The sequence below is a fragment of the Bombus impatiens genome, unplaced genomic scaffold, assembly GCF_000188095.3.
Source record: "Bombus impatiens unplaced genomic scaffold, BIMP_2.2 scf_0481, whole genome shotgun sequence".
In the NCBI taxonomy this organism is placed as follows: Eukaryota; Metazoa; Arthropoda; class Insecta; order Hymenoptera; family Apidae; genus Bombus; species Bombus impatiens.
The window spans coordinates 129,697-151,406 of NT_176900.1; the positions used below are offsets into that span (position 1 = coordinate 129,697).

The 21,710-nt window shown below is 37.3% G+C and overlaps 3 protein-coding genes and 1 long non-coding RNA gene across 7 annotated transcripts in view; 2 read left to right on the forward strand and 2 right to left on the reverse strand.

Annotated features, from left to right (window-relative positions):
• LOC100743559 (tachykinins) lies at window positions 1-17,866 on the forward strand. Its single transcript, XM_024368829.2, has 7 exons — window positions 1-185; window positions 15,793-15,985; window positions 16,219-16,407; window positions 16,833-17,084; window positions 17,225-17,444; window positions 17,518-17,740; window positions 17,819-17,866. Exons 2-6 carry the CDS (start codon window positions 15,794-15,796, stop codon window positions 17,679-17,681), a joined length of 1,017 nt encoding a protein of 338 aa, XP_024224597.1. The 5' UTR covers window positions 1-185; window position 15,793; the 3' UTR covers window positions 17,682-17,740; window positions 17,819-17,866.
• LOC117151854 overlaps window positions 17,858-21,710 on the reverse strand; it is a 6,357-nt gene continuing 2,504 nt past the window's right edge. Inside the window, exon 3 of the long non-coding RNA XR_004461997.1 lies at window positions 17,858-17,970. This is a non-coding gene — a long non-coding RNA (uncharacterized LOC117151854). The remainder of the gene's footprint in view (window positions 17,971-21,710) is intronic.
• The window catches only part of LOC100746859 (COMM domain-containing protein 4), an 11,550-nt gene continuing 9,174 nt past the window's right edge, over window positions 19,335-21,710 (forward strand). Inside the window, exon 1 of the mRNA XM_012387669.3 lies at window positions 19,335-19,463. The gene's annotated coding sequence lies outside the window, so the exon portion shown is untranslated. The remainder of the gene's footprint in view (window positions 19,464-21,710) is intronic.
• LOC100746740 overlaps window positions 19,672-21,710 on the reverse strand; it is a 3,847-nt gene continuing 1,808 nt past the window's right edge. Inside the window, exons 2-4 of one of the 4 annotated variants that reach the window (XM_033321703.1) lie at window positions 20,568-21,011; window positions 20,225-20,324; window positions 19,672-20,122 (exon numbers count right to left, since the gene is read on the reverse strand). In XM_033321703.1, the coding sequence (XP_033177594.1) occupies window positions 19,942-20,122; window positions 20,225-20,324; window positions 20,568-21,009 (723 nt within the window). In that variant the 5' untranslated portion in view covers window positions 21,010-21,011 and the 3' untranslated portion in view covers window positions 19,672-19,941. Of the gene's footprint in view, window positions 20,129-20,224; window positions 20,325-20,567; window positions 21,012-21,710 lie in introns of all 4 variants that reach the window. The other 3 variants (XM_033321704.1, XM_012387668.3, XM_024368833.2) reach the window with 3 other exon arrangements.

Here is a 21,710-nt window from a genome sequence, read left to right on the forward strand (position 1 = left end):
GTAAAGGTGAAGCACGCGGAGCGTCAGTACATCGTTGTCCGTCACGTCGATCGGGTCTCAACTTTGAATCGCCCTCTGCTCCTGCGAGAGTCGTAAACGAATCTTTAATTCGAGCCAATCGACAACGAAAATCATCGTTATCCTACTCACGAGGACATCTTTACGCTCATCTACGAAGGTAACAGGTACGCATGAAATTTTTTTACGAGTCGTCAGGTCGATTTTTTTTTTTTTTGTTTCTATAATTAGAAATAACTACATATATATACACGATACGTATATACCGCTACTATTCTTGTTCTCTCGAATCATTTACGAATCATTAAACAATCGATATGGTCTCTATAATAATTCCACGCTAAGTCAACCTCACGTTTTCGGTAAACTTTAAAGCAGAGATAATACACCGCGTTCGAAACTGCTTCGGGCGATACATGAAATATACAGGGAACAACAGACGCGTTAACTTTTGATGGAATAAAGAATTCAAAACTACATCGAAATATAATGCATTGAAATTGAAATATCATTCTACGATGTACGTGGCGTTAATATTTACATTTCTTATTTCCTTTCTCGGTCAGTTTGCTTTCCTTCTCTTTCGCTTTCAAGTCGCAAAATATGTTTCTCACAGTCGCAATGTTTGCAAACCATCCGAGCTACGTATGTGCTTTCGTTCTCCAGTTAGCACATGCTTTTATAAACGCGTTTTCGTGCATAGGTGAATATACATATATTTGTGTACTGTATACGTAGAGATATTCGTCAAAGAAGAAATAAAGAGCGAAAGGATGGCGAGGAAGGAAGAGAAAGAAGAAGAACGATATTGTTCGGAATTTAGGAATGGAGTTAAAGTAGAAGTGTACGGTCATACACAGCCATAAGTATTACATCTGTTGAAAACTTCCAATAAATTTTGCTTTAATTAATATTTCACGTTATAAAACACGTGTAACGTAATTAAAGCAACAAATTTACAATAAAATGGTTAAAAAAATAAAAGCAGTGGAAGCATTCAATTTGTGTTAAATGTCAGCACTCTTAATGTACTTATATCGTGTATACATATACGAACGATTTTTCGAAGCAACAGGCTTCCAAATAGAACGTACAAATACGACCAACAGCATTCGACAGTAAATTAAAAAAATGTTCGAGTTTCGTTTCATAAAACATTAACGACAGAAACGATTATTGGTCCGAGTCGACGTATTTGTAACACTGAAAAACTGCGCGTACCGTTATAAGCGCATTTTCCGCGATTTTCTAGCTATTGTTAAACAAACGTATTACCAACGAACGAAAAGACGAACGACTAAGAAAGTAATTAGTTTCTTGAAAGTACCCATTCCTCGAAACAATAAAGTTGCGAACGATTTTGTTCGATCGAATAGGTATAACGTCTAACAAGTTTCTACATTGTTCGAATTCGCACTTTTCGCGTTACTTCAATTACAATGAAGCTAAAAACAAACCAAACGAATGAAATGTAACTGGCACGAAGTTTCTATACAGTGGATAAAGCTACGCTTTAATTTGCCAATATAGAATTCGCTCGATTGTTTCAAACTCCGTTTCGATTTCTCTATTCGTTGACGCACAGTCGAACGTATCTCTCGAATGTAAATTCATCATTCTGGATTTTACCAAATTTACCCATTCGTTTACGAATTCAAACGACGAACTTTGATCGAGCGTGTTCGTTGCTTTTTAGCATAATATTTCTCGTATCGAAACGCGTATACGCGTTTAATCAACCGATTGCCATATTCGAAACTTCACGTTTTAAGTGTACCGTACTCTTTATACTTGATCGATCCTCTTGAGCGCACCGATCGTTTCAACGCAAAACGCGCGTACGCTCGAAATTAACTAGCCTCGTTACTATCGAACGTAATTGCAAAAGTTTAATCAGATCTTTAAATTCGTTGTTCCAGACACTCGATGAAATCTTCGTATTGACACATATTTTCCGTGGTAAGCTACGTAAACGGCATAACGATCGTACAACATCGTATTGGTGCTCGACATCTACATTTGTATCATTAGCATCGCAATCAAGAAGAACATTTTATTACGAAGAACACGCGAGTTCCGTAAATACATCCATTCGACTGATTAATGCGCATAATCCGAACGGGTCTACTTTTCTTAACGTCTACTTACCGCGTTTCAACAATTTCATATTTTCCTCTTATCGACCGCTCTGTTCTTTCGCGGTTCTTTCAATTTCTTCGAGAAACGAATAATTCGCCGCTCTTTTCGTAGAAAGTGTACGCGAGAACGCACGATTGCGATTAGTTTTATCTCTTCACCGTTCCACGGTCCAATTCTCCCTGTACAGTCTTTCCATCTGTCGTTCATTTTACCTCATCTTCCAGTATCGTATATAAGAAAAGGATACAAAGTGACTTAAGAACGAATCACATCATTGCCGGATAAAACAGACTTTTTTCGAACGTTCTTTGGTTCTCGATTAGGAAAACGCGATTTCTTCTCCTACGAAATTGTTCTCGTACAGCAAGAAAAGATACGGAATTACAAGTTTTCCATTACTTACGCAGTCCTGGTTTGTTTCTTTACACGATTTTCATCGATACATCTGCTTCTCCTTCTCTTCTTACGTGTATCATTCTGTTTGATGTTTGACTCGTCGTGTTTAACGTCGTCATTTGCATATTATCGTATGCATATCAGTGTCATATACGATATATAACAGCTATAATACACGAGTTTCGCATTATTATTACGTGGTCGCATTTTTTGTCGCAAATTCTTTCAAAACTTCGATCATTATTCTTTCGATATTCCTATTAAAATTTTGCCCATTCGCTTTTTTCCCGCGAGCAACATGACGAAAGATGAGAAACAGCGATAATGTTACATACAGTGTAAAACTGCAAATCTAGAAGAGAAAACCCATCGAAAATGATCTCTTTGTCATATCTATATATCTATATATATATATATGCAATGTTATCCGAAAGGTTTTTAAGGATGGAGATTTAATTAAAACTTGCACGATACGATTTGCACCTAAATATAACGACGTACATAATTACACAAGAACACGTTACTCCATTGTGAACGTTCATATTTTATACTTTTAATTAACTCAATCTGACAAAATAACACAGTCACCGACGTATTTGGAAGCGCGTGCTTTAATCAAGCAAATGGTTCCGTTCGCCTAATCATACATTGACTCGTACTACTTGTCGCTTTCCTCCTCTAAACGAAAACAATTCGCTCACATCACTCGCCAATCTATCAATTCGTGCTTCTAGTTCAAACGATCGTCGTTAATACCCTTAAGATAAAAACTTCGAGTCATCGACTTCCTTTTACTCTTATACTTCGCTACTATCTTCATACTTGGTACTTTAAAGCGTCGTGTAAATATCTTTCTAACCATTATCATCCGCGTGGTACTTTAAATTACTTTTAGAATATAAACGATCACCTGGGAGGATTAACCTTGAAAGGATTCTTACACGGAATCAATGTGAGCTAAATTTATCGACAGGATTTATTTATTAAATTTATTGACAAACATTTATGACACAAGTGCGAACATTTGTATGAAGATAATAGTAGTTGTTTATTGTGGAAAATTTCTTTCGACAAAGGCAAGCATGTGCAAAAGGTAAAACTTAATTCAAAGAGTAGGCGATTCTGATCATTGTCAAATTAGGTGTATTCGCGATAAAACGTGGACGCTTGGACGTAACAAAGGGCGTATTGTGCTAAACTTCGCAGAATACGTTAAGCAGATAGTAAGACATAGTACGACCGTTATAGGAACAACGATGAATTTCAGAGTAGTTTCGTAGATAAATAAATAGACAGAGAAAGAAGACTCTTCGATCTGGAAGCTTTCGTATTTAACGCAATCGCATCGAAAGGTGTAGAGGAAAAAAGTAGAGGAAAGATTTCCAAGTGCTTGAAACTAGTTCCCTACTCCATTGGAAACTCGTTTGTAATTTACACCGTAAATCGACGATCGACTAGCATCGATGTAGCTACAGTTTCGAAACACTTAATCCGTACTATCCGGCTAAACCGAGCATTTTCTCATTGCGGGTTAATCGGTCGTTAATCCACTTGTAATTGGCTACTTATCGACCATCGTTTAAACGAAGATCGAAAAACAGTATTCGGTGATATTCTCGTTTACGAAGTTTACAGAAAAACGTGTAACACGATGTCTGTGATTTTATAAAATATACGTCTACAGATGTTTTCTACGAACGCGTGCAACATATACATCAAAGACAAAATATGGTAGAGATAAAATACAGGCGGTTTACCAACTATATTCCACGTAGACCTGGTTGCTTTTATCGTTCCTTTCATTCGGTTAAACGCAAAGAACTCCGACGCACGCGTTACACAAAGTTTTATTTTTATTCGTTATTAACTATCACCGACAGTTTCGAGTCTAACTTCAATACAAATTATCCGAACAAACAGACAAGGTTAAAGAAACGAAAAATCTAAACGTTGGATTCGCGCGAACGTTCCAATTCGTTTCATTTATCCTCGTTTATCGTTACGGGTACGAAGATTCAAAGAAGACGCAGTTTAGCGTAGAGGGAAACGTGATTTAGCGTAGATTTTTCTTTCAATTTGTAAGAATTTTCTCCAGCAACGTATTCCTTCGTACAAATTCTTCCGCTATTCTCGTATGTAACTACTAAATTTTTCTCTCGTTTCTTTATGACCTTTGCGGAAAAAATTGATTTTCCCGTTTACTTAACTCGCTTCGAACGAAAACTGAAAACATTCTTTTTTCAATCACGCCATTCTGTTAAATTGTGCGATCGAAATGAAACGTAAAAGCTCCGACAACCCTCTAACTTTGGCATTTTTTACTAAGATTGAAACATTTTAATAAAAGAATCGTTATTTCTACAGAACGTTTCCAACTATAAACGGTTTGTCTTGAAAACAATTCACTTTGTCGCCTATATATTTACGTAGCGCGATTATTGCATCGTGAAACCATTCAAGTTTCGATTTTCAAATTTTCGTTACAGATTTCTACATCACTTTTAGAACGCCGTTTAAAATTGAACGAATACGACCCGAGGCTTTTAACCTGTAACTGTTACTCTGCAGGCAAACAAAACACGTGCACCCACTCGTGTCAAGAAAAAACTTATCGCAGGATGACTGATAACTTTCAATTAAAACATCGTGAAACACAGCACGTGTTTCACAATGACTTGCAAGATAGAAACACGTATATGACAGTTATTTAACGCGTGTATGTCTCACATATGTATATGTATGTCATAAGACAAGTATATATTATATTCGTACATATATAGGCAAAAAAGAAGAAAGAAAAAGATTTAGACATCTTCCGGCAAATTTATTCTTCTCAAATACGTCGGATATCTTTTATATTCCGATTCTGATTCCCCTGTGTCCTTTTACATTTGTCCACGTCACATAGCCAACAAGAATTATCGATAGGACAATCTGCAACACCACCATCTATCGTCCCTCTTACCTGTCGCAATTTTTTATTTGCACTTTGACAGGCGCAACTGTACCGTGGCAAACTTCATCGTGATAACGGTACAAAGGCAGATGTACGATAATCGTCGGGTTTCTTGATCGTTCAAAAGTTTAAAGAACAGAAACATTATAATTATAGGATGGTGAAAAGGCGATTCGTTGAAAACACGTGCAAGACCGAGCACGAAACTACGATGCACGCTATAACGATAAATCACAAGTTTTCCTAGTAGCTTATTCCCCAAAAGGGAAAAGAGATTTGATGATAACTCTGACAAGGTTATTTATGTTTCTCAACTTTAGTACAATGCCCGAAGGTGTTTTTGTTACGAAGATTTGTCAATTATTCTCAATGAAATTAGTCCGCTATCGTTCAGAATAAAATAGAGTTCCACTTTGCGGACAAGCTGATCTCGTCGATCATCTTAATTCGTTAATATTCCATTATACGCATCGATAAAATTCTTTTTTTCGGTATCCTGCACGAATCTGTTTGCATGATGCTTCTTACCGTGTACTATACGTATATAGGCACATACGTCTGTATACAGAAGCACGAGTGACACTATGAAACACGTATCTACAGGTGTATCTACAAGTGGATACGCATATTTCACGCACTAAATAGTCTCTTTTCTTTCGCCTAGTCTTTCCAAGATTTATCTCGAACGTGATGGGATGTTGAGACGAGGTTCGTTCTCGACAATAACGAGCAGCGGTTTAATTTTCAACGCAATAGACAATCGCGCTTTGAAATCATAGAGTTGTACGGTATCGTATGGCACAGGATAACGCGATACGATAGTGGCATCCGAATGCCAAATGACGAAGATCTTTTACACTCCGTCCGTAATAGTTTTTGACGAAGGAAATGCACATATGCATATGCGAGCTTCTCAAATGCCAGGCTGATCAATTCCACTTTTCGTTCCCTCGTTCTCCTTACGCTAGTAAACGATTATGTTCGATTTCCGAAAAAGAAGGAAATATTTATGTTCAGAAGGTAGCATAAGCGACCGGGAATTCCAATGCGAATTTCAAAAATACTATTTTCGCAATCCCATCGCTTTTCTCTACTTTCCGATTTATGACGACAATCGCTGATCACGTTGTTCATGATTATGGTTTCTGATCTCTAAGCATACGTAATGTACTTATTTTCATACTTTGGGCTTTCGTATTTTCATAAAACGCGCAAGAAGAAAATCCTGCTGCCTTTAAGTCAGTTTCACAATATTCCGAGAACTCGATGAAATTATGCGAAACTGGAGGAAAACTTTAATCGTACGACGATCAAAAATATAGCATGGCCTGTTGTCTGAATTGAAGTCTCTTTTATTTTTAGATAGAATCGTAAGCTGTGCGATCGTTACGAAAGACGACACGCGACAATCTACTCTGATTAATAATTAATATCCCGCGTAATTACCAGGAATGGCAGAAATGAATCGAATCGGTGGTAAGCGAAGCTTGTCGACGCTCGTATATCACATGGCACTTGTCGATATACGTTCGATATACAGTCGATATACACACACACATTCGTATACGTGTGTATGCTTCTAATAGCGGCAATAATCTCGCGGCTTCTCCGAACGGATAAATATCGGACGATTCAAAACTGTAAAATTGCTATGACACAAGACGCGAGCAAACACGCAATATCAAACTTTCATATATTCAGCTTTCATCGATCGTCGTCTCATCACAATGCACACACCGCATCGCGTTTCCCACGTTTACGTGGCCAAATGCTTTTTAGACTCTTCTTGTATGATCGTCTACTAATTGAAAATTTGTGTCGAAATTTCATAGGAATGAGAATCGCTCTAAGAAAAGAAAGAAAGAAAGAAAGAAGATGGACGTTAAATATTTATACAGGAGAGGATCTTCGAATAGAAGAGAAAATTAAAAATAATAAAATATATACTATCTGACTAAATATAAAACATGTTTAAAGAAATTCGACACTCGCGTGATATTGCAACACAAAATTTCATTGAAAAAAATCTTTTTAGAATAAGAATAGGTCTTCAGAGGGGAAAGAAAATTAATGAAAATGATCGAAGAAAGAGATAATCGTTGTTTCTATGCAATCGAATTAATTATGGGACGTCTATAAAAAATGCCTTCATCTTACTCTCATTCGCCTTCGTCTCATTAGACTAAAGGGATTAAAGGTTTGCGATTGAAGGGCCCCGAGACGCGCATAATACTACAAAATATAATTCGTTTAAGAAAAAGTTAGAAAATTTCTTCTGCGAGACAAGAAACGTAATTAACGACGGCAGCAATCAATGAAAACGCGTACAAATTAGATTTCTGTAAAAAAGAATTGATAAGAAATCGAAGAACGTCGAACGGTATTATACAGGACAGTTATCGACAATTTAACTAAGAGTCTTCGGAAACGAGATCAAGTTTTTAGATGTAATTGCGGCATTCGTGCTTACTCGCGGTTACCTTTAAAAGGTTCTAAACCGCGTACGCGTGAGCGTGCTTAAGGGCGCCTCGTACGTTTATTAATCGACGATGAATATTGAACAAACACCTGTTCTCGTTCGAGTTCGGGGAACCGTATTCTCACGCATCCATCTTCCCGCCGCTATTTCTCCGTTTATTCTGCTTCGACATTCGTTTAACCATATTTCGTCTATTAAAGTAAATGGTTATCTCGGCAAATAAACGATGAAACATGGGAAAGGCAAGGAAAGGTAACTGAAGGGAAGAGAAGAGATCGTGAGATCAAATTGTACAGCTCGTTCGTGTAATTACTCTGGTAATCGTTCGAGCCTCGAAGGAGAATAAGTTATCGAGTACTTGGTTACTTTATAGTAGAAGAAACGTAATTTAACAAACACCGAAGCTAGTCGTCGCGACGATTTTGCAATTTAGCATGCAATTTGTCGTTTATTCGATTAGCTTGCTTACTTCCTCCAGCAGACGTTACTTTCGTGGGGTGGAACGTTGTCAGGCTGGTGGCAACAGTAACGACAGCATCGTTTTCCGACTCTCGACTCCAGCATGAGATCGAAGTCGCATCGTTAGCAAAATATGGGTTGCTAAGTACAAGCAATGCTTCTTTGCTATCCACGCAAATGATTGGAAACGAGCAGAGAAAGAGAGGGAGAGGGAGGAAGAGAGCTCCGCGTTTCTGTATCCGTTCTACTTATATAGAAACTTTCTCAAAATATTATCTTGTATTATACCTGGTACTTGCTTTCGCTTACAGCGTTTTTCATTTATATTGCTTCATTCTGACAATTTCATGAAATAACGTACCATGCTTAATCGCAGTTGCGAGGATGATCGTATCCATCCAAGCTTAGAAAAGGTTGTTAAGCTTTTGCCTTTCTGACATCGTAATGAAATTTAACACGCGCACTTTCTTTATACTGCGTACTTTCTCGAGTCTCTGTACGAGAAAGGCGAACAGAAACCTACGAAAATCAATTTATTACAACCATCTTTCCCGTTCCCCTCAGATATATCCATGTTTTCCCGCACTTTCTTTCGAAGACGATTTTCCTCTGGAAGAGCTTTCGTCGATGTAAGCAGAATCGATGGAATTCGACCGTGTTCAACTTAGGACAGTAACAGGTTGCAAGGCATACGATCTTATATACGATATGTATACGTAGTTGAAAAGTTTCGCTGGCCGCAGAATCGCGAATCAATTTGACAACTAAGAAACGAAGAAACGTCCTGATAATAAAAGTTTCGATGAATCTTGCTTGGAAAAGTAGCTCGCTAGAACGCTACAAATCGTTTTCACCGAAAATCGTAACAATCTTATTTCCGAGCTTCGTATCGATCATTTTACGATAATTCTTCGATAAATAGCCCTTCGTTATCATTCAGTTGCCTACCATAAACGCTATCTTCTAGCTCTGTTCATTACCATTTTATACCCGGATATCTTCTATCTATCCATTTATAAAAAAAGAAGTAGAAGAAGATATTGTTTTAGATATTAGAAGAAGATATTGCTCCTTGAGAACTCTCAATGTGCTAGTAAAATTCAAATTCTTCGCGAATCCTCGATTCCTTACACCGACGATGTATAGTTTTTCCTCTCGTTTCTAGCGTTAGCTGGAAAATGGCGTTGTTGAAGAGTTGAAAACGTTTCGCCCGCAACGCGACTATTCTTCTCTAAATCAAGATCGTCCTTGCTTGTTTTACGCGACCATTGGATATGCCTTGAACGATGCTCGAAACAACCAAAGGTATCGACGTTTTCCGAACAAAACCAATACTCGGACCTATGTATATACCACTTGCATCGCTCGTCCTTTTTCTGCTCCGCCTTCGCAGAAGCGGCCGAACAATTTTCTGCCTCGTCGAGTGTTTATCTGTTTGCATGGTACCTCTTCTTTTTCCTCTTGCTCCTCCTCCATGTTCCTTTTTCTTCTTCTTCTGCTTTTCAGCCGGTGTTCTCCGATCGCAACGCATTTGCGCATTGTTTTCGCAACTTACAAAATGTTTATCTTTTCTTTCGTTAACTTCCTCGAACCTCTTTCGAACCAAGAACCTTTTCAACTCTCTAGCTTAGCGCTCTCTCCGAGGACAACCAATTTTATTCTCTTGAGAAAACAATACGATTTATTATAAATATTTATATGGCGGCGATCGATGTTATTTACATTTCGAACATTGCTACGTGCCACTAAGACCGAGGTTACAGCTATATTAAGTCGATGGTTCTATCGCAAGTCGTTCTTTCCTAATCCTTCTTCCTTTTAATAATCGACGCCCTTTGTCTTCCCTCGAACCTTTAAATAATTTCTTCGATAAAAATACTTCGAAATATCTTCAGATCGTTTGAACCGTCTTTTATCAGAAATAGATGAGAAAGTGGACAGTTCGATGCGAAAATAATAAACAGATCGCAGAGGGTATCTATCAAACAAGCTTTTCCACTTTTCATCGATTAACCGCACGAATGTAATTTCTACTCTTGGTAGCTTTCGTTCTTAAACTTGGTAATTTTTCAGTTAATGGTCGTAGATTGGTAAAAATGTCCCAATAACGCCCATGATCGTTGAAATTGCAAATAGAAAGACCCAATTGCGAGCTTTTTGACATAAGTTGGTCCTTTCACGTACTAGTTTAAAAAAGCAGTTGTATCAGCCTTCGAACAAAATCACAACTACGAAACAAGAAAAATCTTCCTTGTCGACAACCAAAGGTCTGCGTTCTCTTCAAAAAAGAAAAAAAAAGAAATGAAAATCCCCGTAAAAAAATCCCTTTTTCCACAAAACTTACGTTTACTTTATCCTTTACTATACTTTCCTCTTCGTAAGTCAGACGATCCGACGAGGACTTTATGCAATTTTCTTTCGATCTTACGCAGCATATCCCAATCGTGTTAATGCTTCTGCTATCGATCTCTCGTAGAAATCTATCGAGCTCCGTAAATATTTTAACAAACCATTTTTTGCGATCTTCTCGCCACTTGCGCAAAATGCGCCTTTGTAATTTTTCATTTGCATTACGAACAAATCTCTTTAATTATTCCCGATCGTTGGAACGGTAGCACGCGTACACGCGACCGTCATGGTTTGATTTAACAACGAAGAATATTCAACGCATTTGCGAACAACTGCCCGATCGAACTTTTCAACGAAAGTAATTTAATTTATACGTTTCTGGTACAGAAATTAATTAAATTTTATTCGCCGATTGTTGTCCTAAATTTAAATAAACGGGTACTAGGTTATATGTAACACGATGTTGATATGTAAATCGATTCTGTCGTATGGAGACATTCACGAATGTAGTTAAACTTCGTTTCATCGACAGTCAGTAAGATCGCGGCCTTTTAGGTTAAAAGAATTAACCGGATTCCAAAGAATCAACGATGAGTTGAGCGTACGTTTCATCGTTCGGCGATGAGCGAAAGATAGAAATTTCCCGATCGCGCATATAAATACGTAATAAATAATACAGCGAAAACGCGAAATCTGAAAGATAAAAGAAGATCATCGTACGATTTACGATGAAACATGCCAGATATTCGTTCGAGAAATCATTTCATCGACTACGCTATTGAAAGAATCAGCGACTTCAAAGAAGATTTTCAAAGATTCGTCGAAACACGTTCCATCGAAATAGCAACGATGCTTACAATTTGCGGTCTCTTTTACTGGATCCAACAATACGTGTCTACGTAAATGAATTGCAAGTACCAGACCTATAAAACCGTATTACGACACGTGCACAATTTTATCTCCGGGTGATTTCTCAACCACGACCTTTCCCTGGTAATCATTCATAATTTCTTCCCTGCTACAATGACAACGGTTTTTCCTTTTTCCAGTTTCTCTCCGATACTTGGTCCAGATACTTGGTCCAGAGAAGTGAAGAGAGTTTTTCTCCCCTTTATTTATCGCGATCGGTGCTGTTTTTCTAGCAAACAGCTCAGTTTTAACGCGAAAGCTTTAGAACGTTCGTTCGACTCGAACAACTCTGTTCACGATGCAAATAATCGAAGCACAAGCTGAACAAATTACCTCGAAACGCAACACGCGCAACCACGCGATCCTATACGAAATATGCGGATGCTTATTATGCATTGGCCGACTTTGTCTTTTTTTCGAAATCAGGTTATAAGGGGATGGCGATGAAGATAATTTTATTTGTATCATTTATGTTTTTTAATTTCATGTAACTCGGAATAAAGCGAAGGAACTAACGATTCCGTCTAATAACCAACTCGTTTCGTAGGAATCTGTTCGTCGATACTTGCAAAGGTCATTGGAAATTAATATCCTTTTTTCTTTTTTACTTCCGATGTCCAATTAGTAGGTTTTCATTGAAGCAAATTATTAATACAATCGTTACGGTATATGTGGTACAGATTGCGGTAACGTTAGGAAAAACACGCGCTGATCTCCGCCGCGTATGCAGCTATTTTCAAATCAGATGAAATCAGGGATTTGATACAAAGGTTTCTATAAGCGTTCCAACACTTTCATGGGCCACTGTATGTCGAGAAGTAAATAACGTCCGTATATTTGTCTCTCATGTTGGTCAGAGGAAACCGCGTAACGTTAAAGTTAAGCTTAAGGGTAAACTATTGGTTAGGGTGAAGATAGAAGTATAAGCGAAGGTAAAGGCAAAGGTAAAGATAAGAGTAAATGTAAAGGTCATTCTTGGTTCTCTCGTGACGTTGCGACAATGGTACCGTGAAGAACCTAACGCAAAGATTGATTACCACGGAACAAAAGACCAATGATTCCAATCCGTTTCGTATCGGCTTTCACGTGTTTTTCTATCTTCCCCCCATCCTTTTTCCTACTTTTTTTTTTTAATCCTTTGTGCACATACACGAATGCACGCGTGCACGCAGATACACGTACTTACATACGCCTACCTCTCGATCTCATCCGATCGTGTTCCGTCCCCATTCAACTTCAGTGCGCAGCTGTAGATTGCAACGTTACTTACCGTACAGTGAACGTAGCTATTTTTATTTCACCTTCGTTGAAAAAAAATCATCCCCGTATGTAGCTACTCGGTCGAAATAATGTATCATACTTGAACTTAAACGCAGTCACGACGCTTCGTTTGGAATCTTCTCCTTTTCTTTTTTTCTTTTTTTTTCGTCTTTTGAGCTTAGAATCGTTTTTGTAATCGAGCATCGTCTCTTTTAACTTTTCTATACGTGCGAACCTAGAAAGATTTATACCAAGTACGGAATAAAATAATCGAAGCGGCGTAACGCTCGTCGAACAGAGTACAATGCTCCGGATGGAAGAATTTTGAACGAAAGTACAAATTAGTATGCAACAGTTGCTCGTAAGAAAATGATTTCATCGAATATCGGATTGTGTCTCAAATAAAAGTTTGTTGGTCGCGGATCGTTGATTTTGAGAGAAAATATGGAATACAAAGACGGCTTGTTTCCAACGATTACACGAGTGACCGACCCGTGAAGAAGAGCCGAGGCTCAGCGTACAATCTATACGACATCACCTGAAGCAACGATGCTACTCCCTTGTCTTCCCCGAATACCCGCCAATCTATCCTTCCTCTCCCTTTCTATCGGTCTCTTTATCGAGTCGGGAAATCATCGCTCCGTTTACTCTACGTCAACCGACGAGCTGACCTCGACGGTCACCCACGGTTCTATTCGTTAACGCGGATCATTCGCCGATCAGTTTCAAATTCTTCGTCGATTTAACTCTGGCCTGTCCAAAAGAAAGTTTTAAACGTGCTATCGTGTACCTTCAAATTTATCGATTTATCGCGACTAAATGGTAAACTGTGCTTACGGTAAGCTTGGCTTTACGTAGAGGCTTAAAAATCTTCGCTCGATCGAAAGATTTGTGTGCGCAAAAATCCAAGAGACGTATGCAATATGCAGAATTGTACGAAACATTCGAAGTATAGTAGCCGGCATAATATTCAAAGGATGGAAGAAATACAGTGTAAGGATCTAACTCACCATTCTTGTAAAGATAATCAAAACGGCGGAGTTGGTAATTTATCACAATTTTAAGAGATCAGAAACAAACTTTCGTTTAAAAACAATTGTCCCCTGAAACTTTTCGTTCGCGAGAGATTACCTCGTTTAGACGTAAAGAATCGGACGAAGGCTGTTGCAGCGTCACAAAGTTAAACGAAATGAAACCATAAATTTCAAACACGGACGGACGATGATGGAAGAAACCACGAGGGCAATGAGGTGCTACTACGAGATGCGATGTCGAGAGGCGTTTTAATCAAGCTATACGATCCGACACCGGTTTACCGCGACGTTTAAACTTACAAAGCGATATCTGTGGTCCCACTCTTCACTACTGATCGACGAAAGACGATGATACGCTCGTTAACGTACATTGCACGATTATTATTTCGCCATTTATTGAATTCGTAACGTTTTTGGCCATCGAGAAACTGTAAATTTAGGAAATCGAAAAAATGTTGCGAGAGAAACGTCGAATAGAAATGTTCCACGTATGCTGATATCCTGATTAATGAATGGCCTCTTGTATTCGATCGTTGGTGTTATTAACACTTTACTGACCGCTGGCGGTTCAACAGCATACGCTCGTCCGACCGGCAACTCAGGCTCTGTTTCGGTTTAGACTCTCCGATACCGTTCTTTTCGTTCATCGCGAACAGTAAGTTTTCAAATTGATATAAAACTGTGAGAGCTTACGAAGCAACGCAACTGACGCAACTGAGCAAAGTATCTTAGCGCTAAATAACAAATTACTGCTCAAATAATGAGAAAGATTGTCGGCAACAAAAAGCCGATTAATAGGCTACCGATCGGTAAGCGTCGGCGACAGAAAGCCGATTAATCGGCTATCGGTCGATAAAGTGTCAAGTTACCTACAAAGATGCTCAGGTTTTTCATCAAAAATTATTCTGTCTTTTACTACTCTTCTTATATTCTTCTACCTCGTACCAACTTTCTAGAAACTACTCTTATTTCGTTTCGATACTCTCTCTCCCTCTCTCTCTCTCTCTCTCTCCCTCGCGTTCTGAAAAATTGAAAAACGTATTTTAAATAAGCGAACGTATATCTATGGGTTTTAAAATATACAAGAGAGGCGAGGTGCCAAGCAATAATACGCGTAAAAGTTACGGCAAGAAAGGAATTGCGTTGTTTTATTTCTCATTTAGTATTCATAAAACATCCGTTTACTAAGACACAATCAAGGTAATAGACGATAAAACGTACACGACGCACTTTTGACGAAAGAAGCGACGATATTTGAAATTCAAACGCAGCGTCCTGTAAATTACTTTACGTCGACACCGTAGTTGACAACGATAAGAGTCGGCACGAGCGGATTCGTACGAATTTTAAAATACGTAGAACAGACGAGCAGCTGTCTGTCGATCTGAATTGCCGCAAAATATCATTTCATTCTTGACACGTAGACATAGGCCGGTCTACCCAATACCGATGACGTTGTCAATCAAATAACTGACCATTCTTCGTGCATTTGTCGTGCGCTTCATTTGCGAATTAAGAATCTCAGTCTTTTACATGTATCGTCCATATATATGTATATGGGAATGTGTATGCCATACGATAAGATAAACTGAGTAAAATTCCATTACTTAAATCATAGCCTCGCGGGAGAAATATCCTGGTATACGAGCTAGGACAACGAACGATAAAAGTGCTTTGCAGAGAATATCCCATTCTTCGATGAGAAAAAGTTGAATTAAAAGTATACGTAACTTGTAACATAAAACATAGAACTCGGGGTAACAGATTAATAACGATGATCTAATCCTTTACAGAATGATCATCCCTTCGACGTTTTTGTTAATGGTATCCGTCACATTCGCGATCGCCGAAGAGTCCATGTCAGAAAATGTTCTCTCCGACAAACGTGCCGTTATGGGATTTCAAGGAATGCGTGGGAAAAAGAATTTTGACTCTTTGGATTCGGAGGACTTTGGAATTTTGAAACGTGCGATCATGGGCTTCCAGGTAAAGCATCTAAAATCATTTACGAAATGCTTGTTATTTGTATAATATTATATTATTCTTTTTGCATTATTACGTTATTCCTTCGAGAATTATTATTTTACCATTGTACAATATTATTATTTTACCACTCGATAGAAATCTTATATACTTGCTGCAATTAGCTATTCGTTGAGCGTGCACGTCTTTCAGGAATTTATTGACATTATGCATAATGCGTGGTTGCGTGTGTACAGGGAATGCGTGGAAAGAAAAACTCGATAATCGCTGACGTTGAAAATCAACTTTTCCCCGAGGAGACTAATAAGCGTGCGCCGATGGGTTTTCAAGGCATGAGAGGCAAGAAAGCTTCGTTAGATGACGAATATTACAAACGTGCACCGATGGGATTTCAGGGAATGAGAGGCAAGAAATCTCTCGAGGAGGTAGGCAAACAGCGAACCTTGAATTTCGAAGATCATTTGAAAAGTGTTACGCGAGGCAAAGAAATATTACTTTTTACTCGTTTACATCGATTTATTTCTCCTTCGTTCTCTTTTCCCCTTTTTACGCCTGTAACTTCTTTCAATAGTCCTTAACAAATGGAAAAGAAACAAATTCAACGCGCTCTTTAAACTACGCTCTTGAGAAACGATAGAATTTACAACGATGAAACTTAAAAATTTACGCCACCATTACATACGTTGCATAGTTACTTCGGTAAATGGTAAAAGCTTCGTTTCTATTGTAAAGCGAGAACCTAGCTTGCGAAAGAAATGAAAGCGTTCAAAGAAATAATACAATAAGAATACTCTTTGTTTCCTTGTCCGAATGTTATGATTATACCTATATACGTTTTCTATACGTGCAGATCTTAGATGAAATTAAAAAGACTACCACGAGATTCCAAGATCCAAGAAGCAAAGACATGTACGTGATTGATTATCCAGAAGATTATGAAAAGAGAATATTGTCGATGGAAGGATATCCAAATATTTTCGATAAGGAAGGCGAATTCTTGTGGGAGAAGAGAGCTCCAATGGGATTCCACGGGATGAGAGGCAAAAAATTAATTCTTGACCCGTGGCAAGATCTTGATAAACAAGACGTTATGAGCTTCCAAGTGAGTAAAGCATGTAAAATATTTCCCAATGCTTTGTGTGCAACATAAACGAAAGAAATTGCGCTGTATATGAGCACTGTGCATATTATGTATTCGTATTAAATAGTGCGAATCTTAAAAGATCTAGGGAAACTTTGCAGGGGCTGCAACGTAGGAAGGATACGTTCGATGATTATTTAGATTATTCGATGAATCCGTCAGATTACGAGAAAAGGGTTGCGGATTTTCAAGATATAGAAAGCGGTAGCGATTCGTTTAAAAGAGCTCGCATGGGTTTTCATGGGATGAGAGGTAAAAGGAACGTTGGGGAGATTTACGGATCTAATTCGAGCCCTACGCAAACGACGATCGGTTATCAAGGTATTTATATAAATTATATAACGTTGAAAAAGATTACGATCAAATAAAATACGGATTGTGGTACTTCAAACAGGCGTAAGCAACCCTGGAAACAATCTCGCCGTGTACGAAATTGAAAAGCGATCACCCTTCAGATATCTTGGAGTCAGAGGAAAGAAGAATCCACGATTGGAATTCCGAGGAAAATTCGTAGGGGTGAGAGGCAAGAAAGCGTCGTCTTTGCAATCTGTCTATTAATGTATTTCAGTAAAGAAACATCGAAAGGAGTATGAATGAAGATTCGTGAATGTTATTAGGTAACTTGATGAACTTATTATAATTGTGGGTAATGTAGTGAATAAAGTTTTACTTTTTATCGACGTTTCTTATTTCAGGCAATTAGCAGTAATAGCACTGGTTTTGTTGGTGGCAACAATGGCAACGCAACAACAATAATCACTGTGTAATGCTAGTCTTTTTGTTTAAACGTGTATTAGACTGTATCGCTTGATAGGTATACCTAAGGATAGGGGAAGACAACGCGGTACTTTTATCAGTAGACTGTCCTCGTTATTGTCATTGCATTCCATGCGTACATTGTGAAAGAATACGTTGTCTTCTCCCCTCGAGATTTTAGTTTCAACGACATATCCGTACACCGCCAATGTACATATATACGTAAACCTCGAGCGTATTACAGAGCGCGTTCCTATTTCTTATATTTTGAAAAGGGCTTAAAAGACGTCACTCTCTCTCTCTCTCTCTCTCTCTCTCTCTCTCTCTCTCTCTCTCTTTGGTTGCTAATTTTTCTTACCGTTACCCTTTTAATTTTGATACAAAAAATTAATTTATTTTTTACATTCTCCACGTCATTCTCGAGACTGTTATCTCGACTTAGGAACAACTTAAAACGGACATAAATAATATAGAAGTAGATAGAAGATTCTATTTTTCTTGAAAAAAGAAATCATCGATATATATGTATACAGATATTTTACGCTTCAACCAGCAAAGGAAATTAAATATACTTTAAGTTCATTCCTTTCTCGGAATACAATGTGATTGTTATGACTATACAACACAATATTTTTATACTATCGATACCTCACCTCCTTTCGTGTTTTGTCACATGAACGATATTTGTTAAACACAGCTTGTTTGCAAATAAGTTTTAGAATACGTAATCGTTTAGTATTCTACCCAATGACGAAGACCTATCTATGTTGTAATTTGTAAGTGTGAAACAAGTCTCTGGCAATTTAAAAAAGAGAATAAATATCTATATAAGTTATTTGATTTACTTGTTTAATTTGAACTACGCAATATAATAGTTGCTATTTACACAACAGTTGCAATTACTGGAAGAACGATGAAAATAATGCATCTATATATACATATGTTATTTATTATTTCACAGAAGGAAAGTCTGTGTCTATGTATCTACATCTAAGGACAAATACATATAAATAAAAGCACTACATTATATTAATTCAACAAGTGCTGATATTGGCACAAACTTATAATTGACAGGAAAATATTCTATTTTAACAAATATGTCTATTTTTCTGTATCGGAAGTTTTATATAAAAACTTTATTATCAAAACACCTTTTTATATGGAACCAAAAGCAACAACTTTCTTTTCGTAAAGATTAATGACTTTCATACGATGATAGTAAAATACATCGAAGGATTAACTTTAAGCCGGTAAACGCGTTAGAGGTTAGGTGATTGGAATGGACAATTCTACGATATTTACTAATGTACAAATACAAATATCACAAATTATCCAAATTCGCGTTTATTTTTATCTGTAGCATAAACGAAATAAAATTCTATTCAATTTAAAATTAACCTAAACTATCACAGAATCACAACCAAATGAAGCTGTCGTTGTATTTTCTTAAGGTTGGCTAACCTGTATTGTTATCGTGTGCAATGGTACGGTCGTACCGTCATACGGTACGCAATGTACGAGGTGATCAATTTCTAACCTATACATGCGAATCTGTCACTCTTCAAGCATAAATTCCAATTGTTGGTAAGTAATGTCCACGACAAAACCAATTAAAATTTTAACGAAAACATTTAATAAGTTATAATAATAAGTTATTTAATAAGTTATACTAATATAAATATACATATATGCATAATATACATATGCATCGGTCTTGAAATAAATGTAGAATAAATGTGAAAACAATACGTGTGGTATATAAAATAAACACGCATAGAATCCGCAAGGGAACTCTGATTAAACAGATATTTATTCATAATGCTATATAATACATATGTGTACATACACCACTTGACATATTTCGCATCCAAAATTCGAATGTTACAGATATTAAAGAACTTATTTATTCCCAACCTCCTGCACAATTAGTTCGGATAAATGTGTTCCAAACAGAAGATACACGATTGTACAAAGTAGAATAGAATCGAACGCGCCAAACTGCTTTACAAATTTTATGACGTTCTATGGATTTATCTAATCGGATAGAATAATCAGTGTGCGATTAATTATGTTTTCTGAAAGGAGAAAAGTTCCTCTCATCTTTTATAGAATCGGCCGGTACCGTGAAGTACTCATTTCCAAAACGGAAGGTATATGTTTTTAAACTTCTTTTCCCATGCCATGGACCCCACGCTCTGGGTTTCTCATATTGTTCGTTTTGCTTCGTTTTCTTCTCAATTTCACTGCAACTAATGAGATTATATTACCAAAATAAACGAAGAATGAAAACTGTCGAAGACAATTTATCATTGACATATGTCTTTAAAAAGATTTTAATTACGAACCAATGTTTTTTGGCGCAGGTGTTACACATAGAAGATAACCAATTCTTCGTTTCGATCGAGAGTTTTTCGTCGCCAAGTTTTCTTCCTGCAATGAGTTTATCTTTGAAACAAAGCAAATTGATTACAAATCCTGTGATTTGCTAACTTTATTAATTTAGGATTTTATGTTAAATCTGTAATTCGAGCTTGTTTGCGAACACAACGGTAGATAGCATACAACATGATCCAATTACGATCTTGATTCGCGTAGTATGATGTATTCAAAACAAATGCAAACAGCATCGAGTCATTTTGGATTTCTGAAAGCGAACGGTTTAAACGTGTATCTTATTTTATAACTTACCTTTTGCCATCAGGTGGAGGCTATGAGGATCTCTCGTTAATGCTAAAACTGAATCTCGATTGTTCAGTTTCTCCGCTCTTTTTCCACCCCAACTATTAAAAGGAGTCCATTCGACGCTTTCTGTTATTCTTTTAACATTGCTAAATTCATTCGTAGGTGTGTCTCGATCGTACCAATCGTGCGTAAGTTTCGTTCGTTTCCCTTGTGAGTCGACTTTCGATCGAGAATACTCTTTTGCTCGTTTACCACTCCAAGGGTCGAACGATGTCTTTTTCCACACTTTCCATATATCGTTCCCAGGTCTGTCGGTATAATTATCGGTTAGTATATCGTTGCTTTCGTTTTCCAGGTCCATTATGTCCGGTAGGACTATATCGTCGATTTCTGAATTTGCGAGAATCGCGCGTATCAAAAGGGAAACTATAGCAAACATCAACCACATGCCTGAAACAAATTAATTTGGTAGAAATAACAGATGATAGATACAAATGAACGTTTTAGAATATAATTTTCTCTATTTCTTCGACATTCTCTTCGCTGCTGGTACAAAATATAAAAAATACATATTTTCAACCTTTTTTGGGAAACAACTAAGCAATTAACAGAAATTGACATTTAAGGTATAAGATATGTAGTATTACATTTGCACGAATCTTTCTTCAGCTATATTATTGAAAGGTTAAACAACTATCCGATTAATTACTAAACCCAAAATAGAATGAAAACGGATAACAAAAAGCTCGATTAAGTACGTATGTAGTACGAGATGTAGCGCATACACGTACACTCTTGAATATGCTTCATATTTAGCATTCTTCGCTATATCGTATAATATAATTGCAAAGAGTACGAAAAGAGATGAATGTCGGGTATGGGAAACATACGTGAGCATTGTCATTTGCTTTTATACGCAAACAAATATCGAGAGGGAACAGAATAATGATGCTTAATTTTCATCAAGTATAATGTACTAAATTTTATACGATAAAACTGCAAACTGCCGGAATCGCGTTTCATTTTTAACTTTGTTAACTGACAATGCATACGCATTACGATTTCATAGTAGGATCAAATCGTTTCTGAGAAAAACCATGAAAAGAGGCTAAACCTTCCATTTGTTGGATCTAAATATGCATGTGCAAT

What these genes read in the sequence shown, in the direction of transcription:
- LOC100743559 (XM_024368829.2), top strand. Translation starts at nt 15,794, where the DNA reads ATGATCATCCCTTCGACGTTTTTGTTAATGGTATCCGTCACATTCGCG. An exon ending in GCAAGAAATCTCTCGAGGAG is followed by an intron (nt 16,408 to 16,832) that starts GTAGGCAAACAG and finishes CTATACGTGCAG; the next exon opens with ATCTTAGATGAAATTAAAAA. An exon ending in AACGACGATCGGTTATCAAG is followed by an intron (nt 17,445 to 17,517) that starts GTATTTATATAA and finishes TACTTCAAACAG; the next exon opens with GCGTAAGCAACCCTGGAAAC.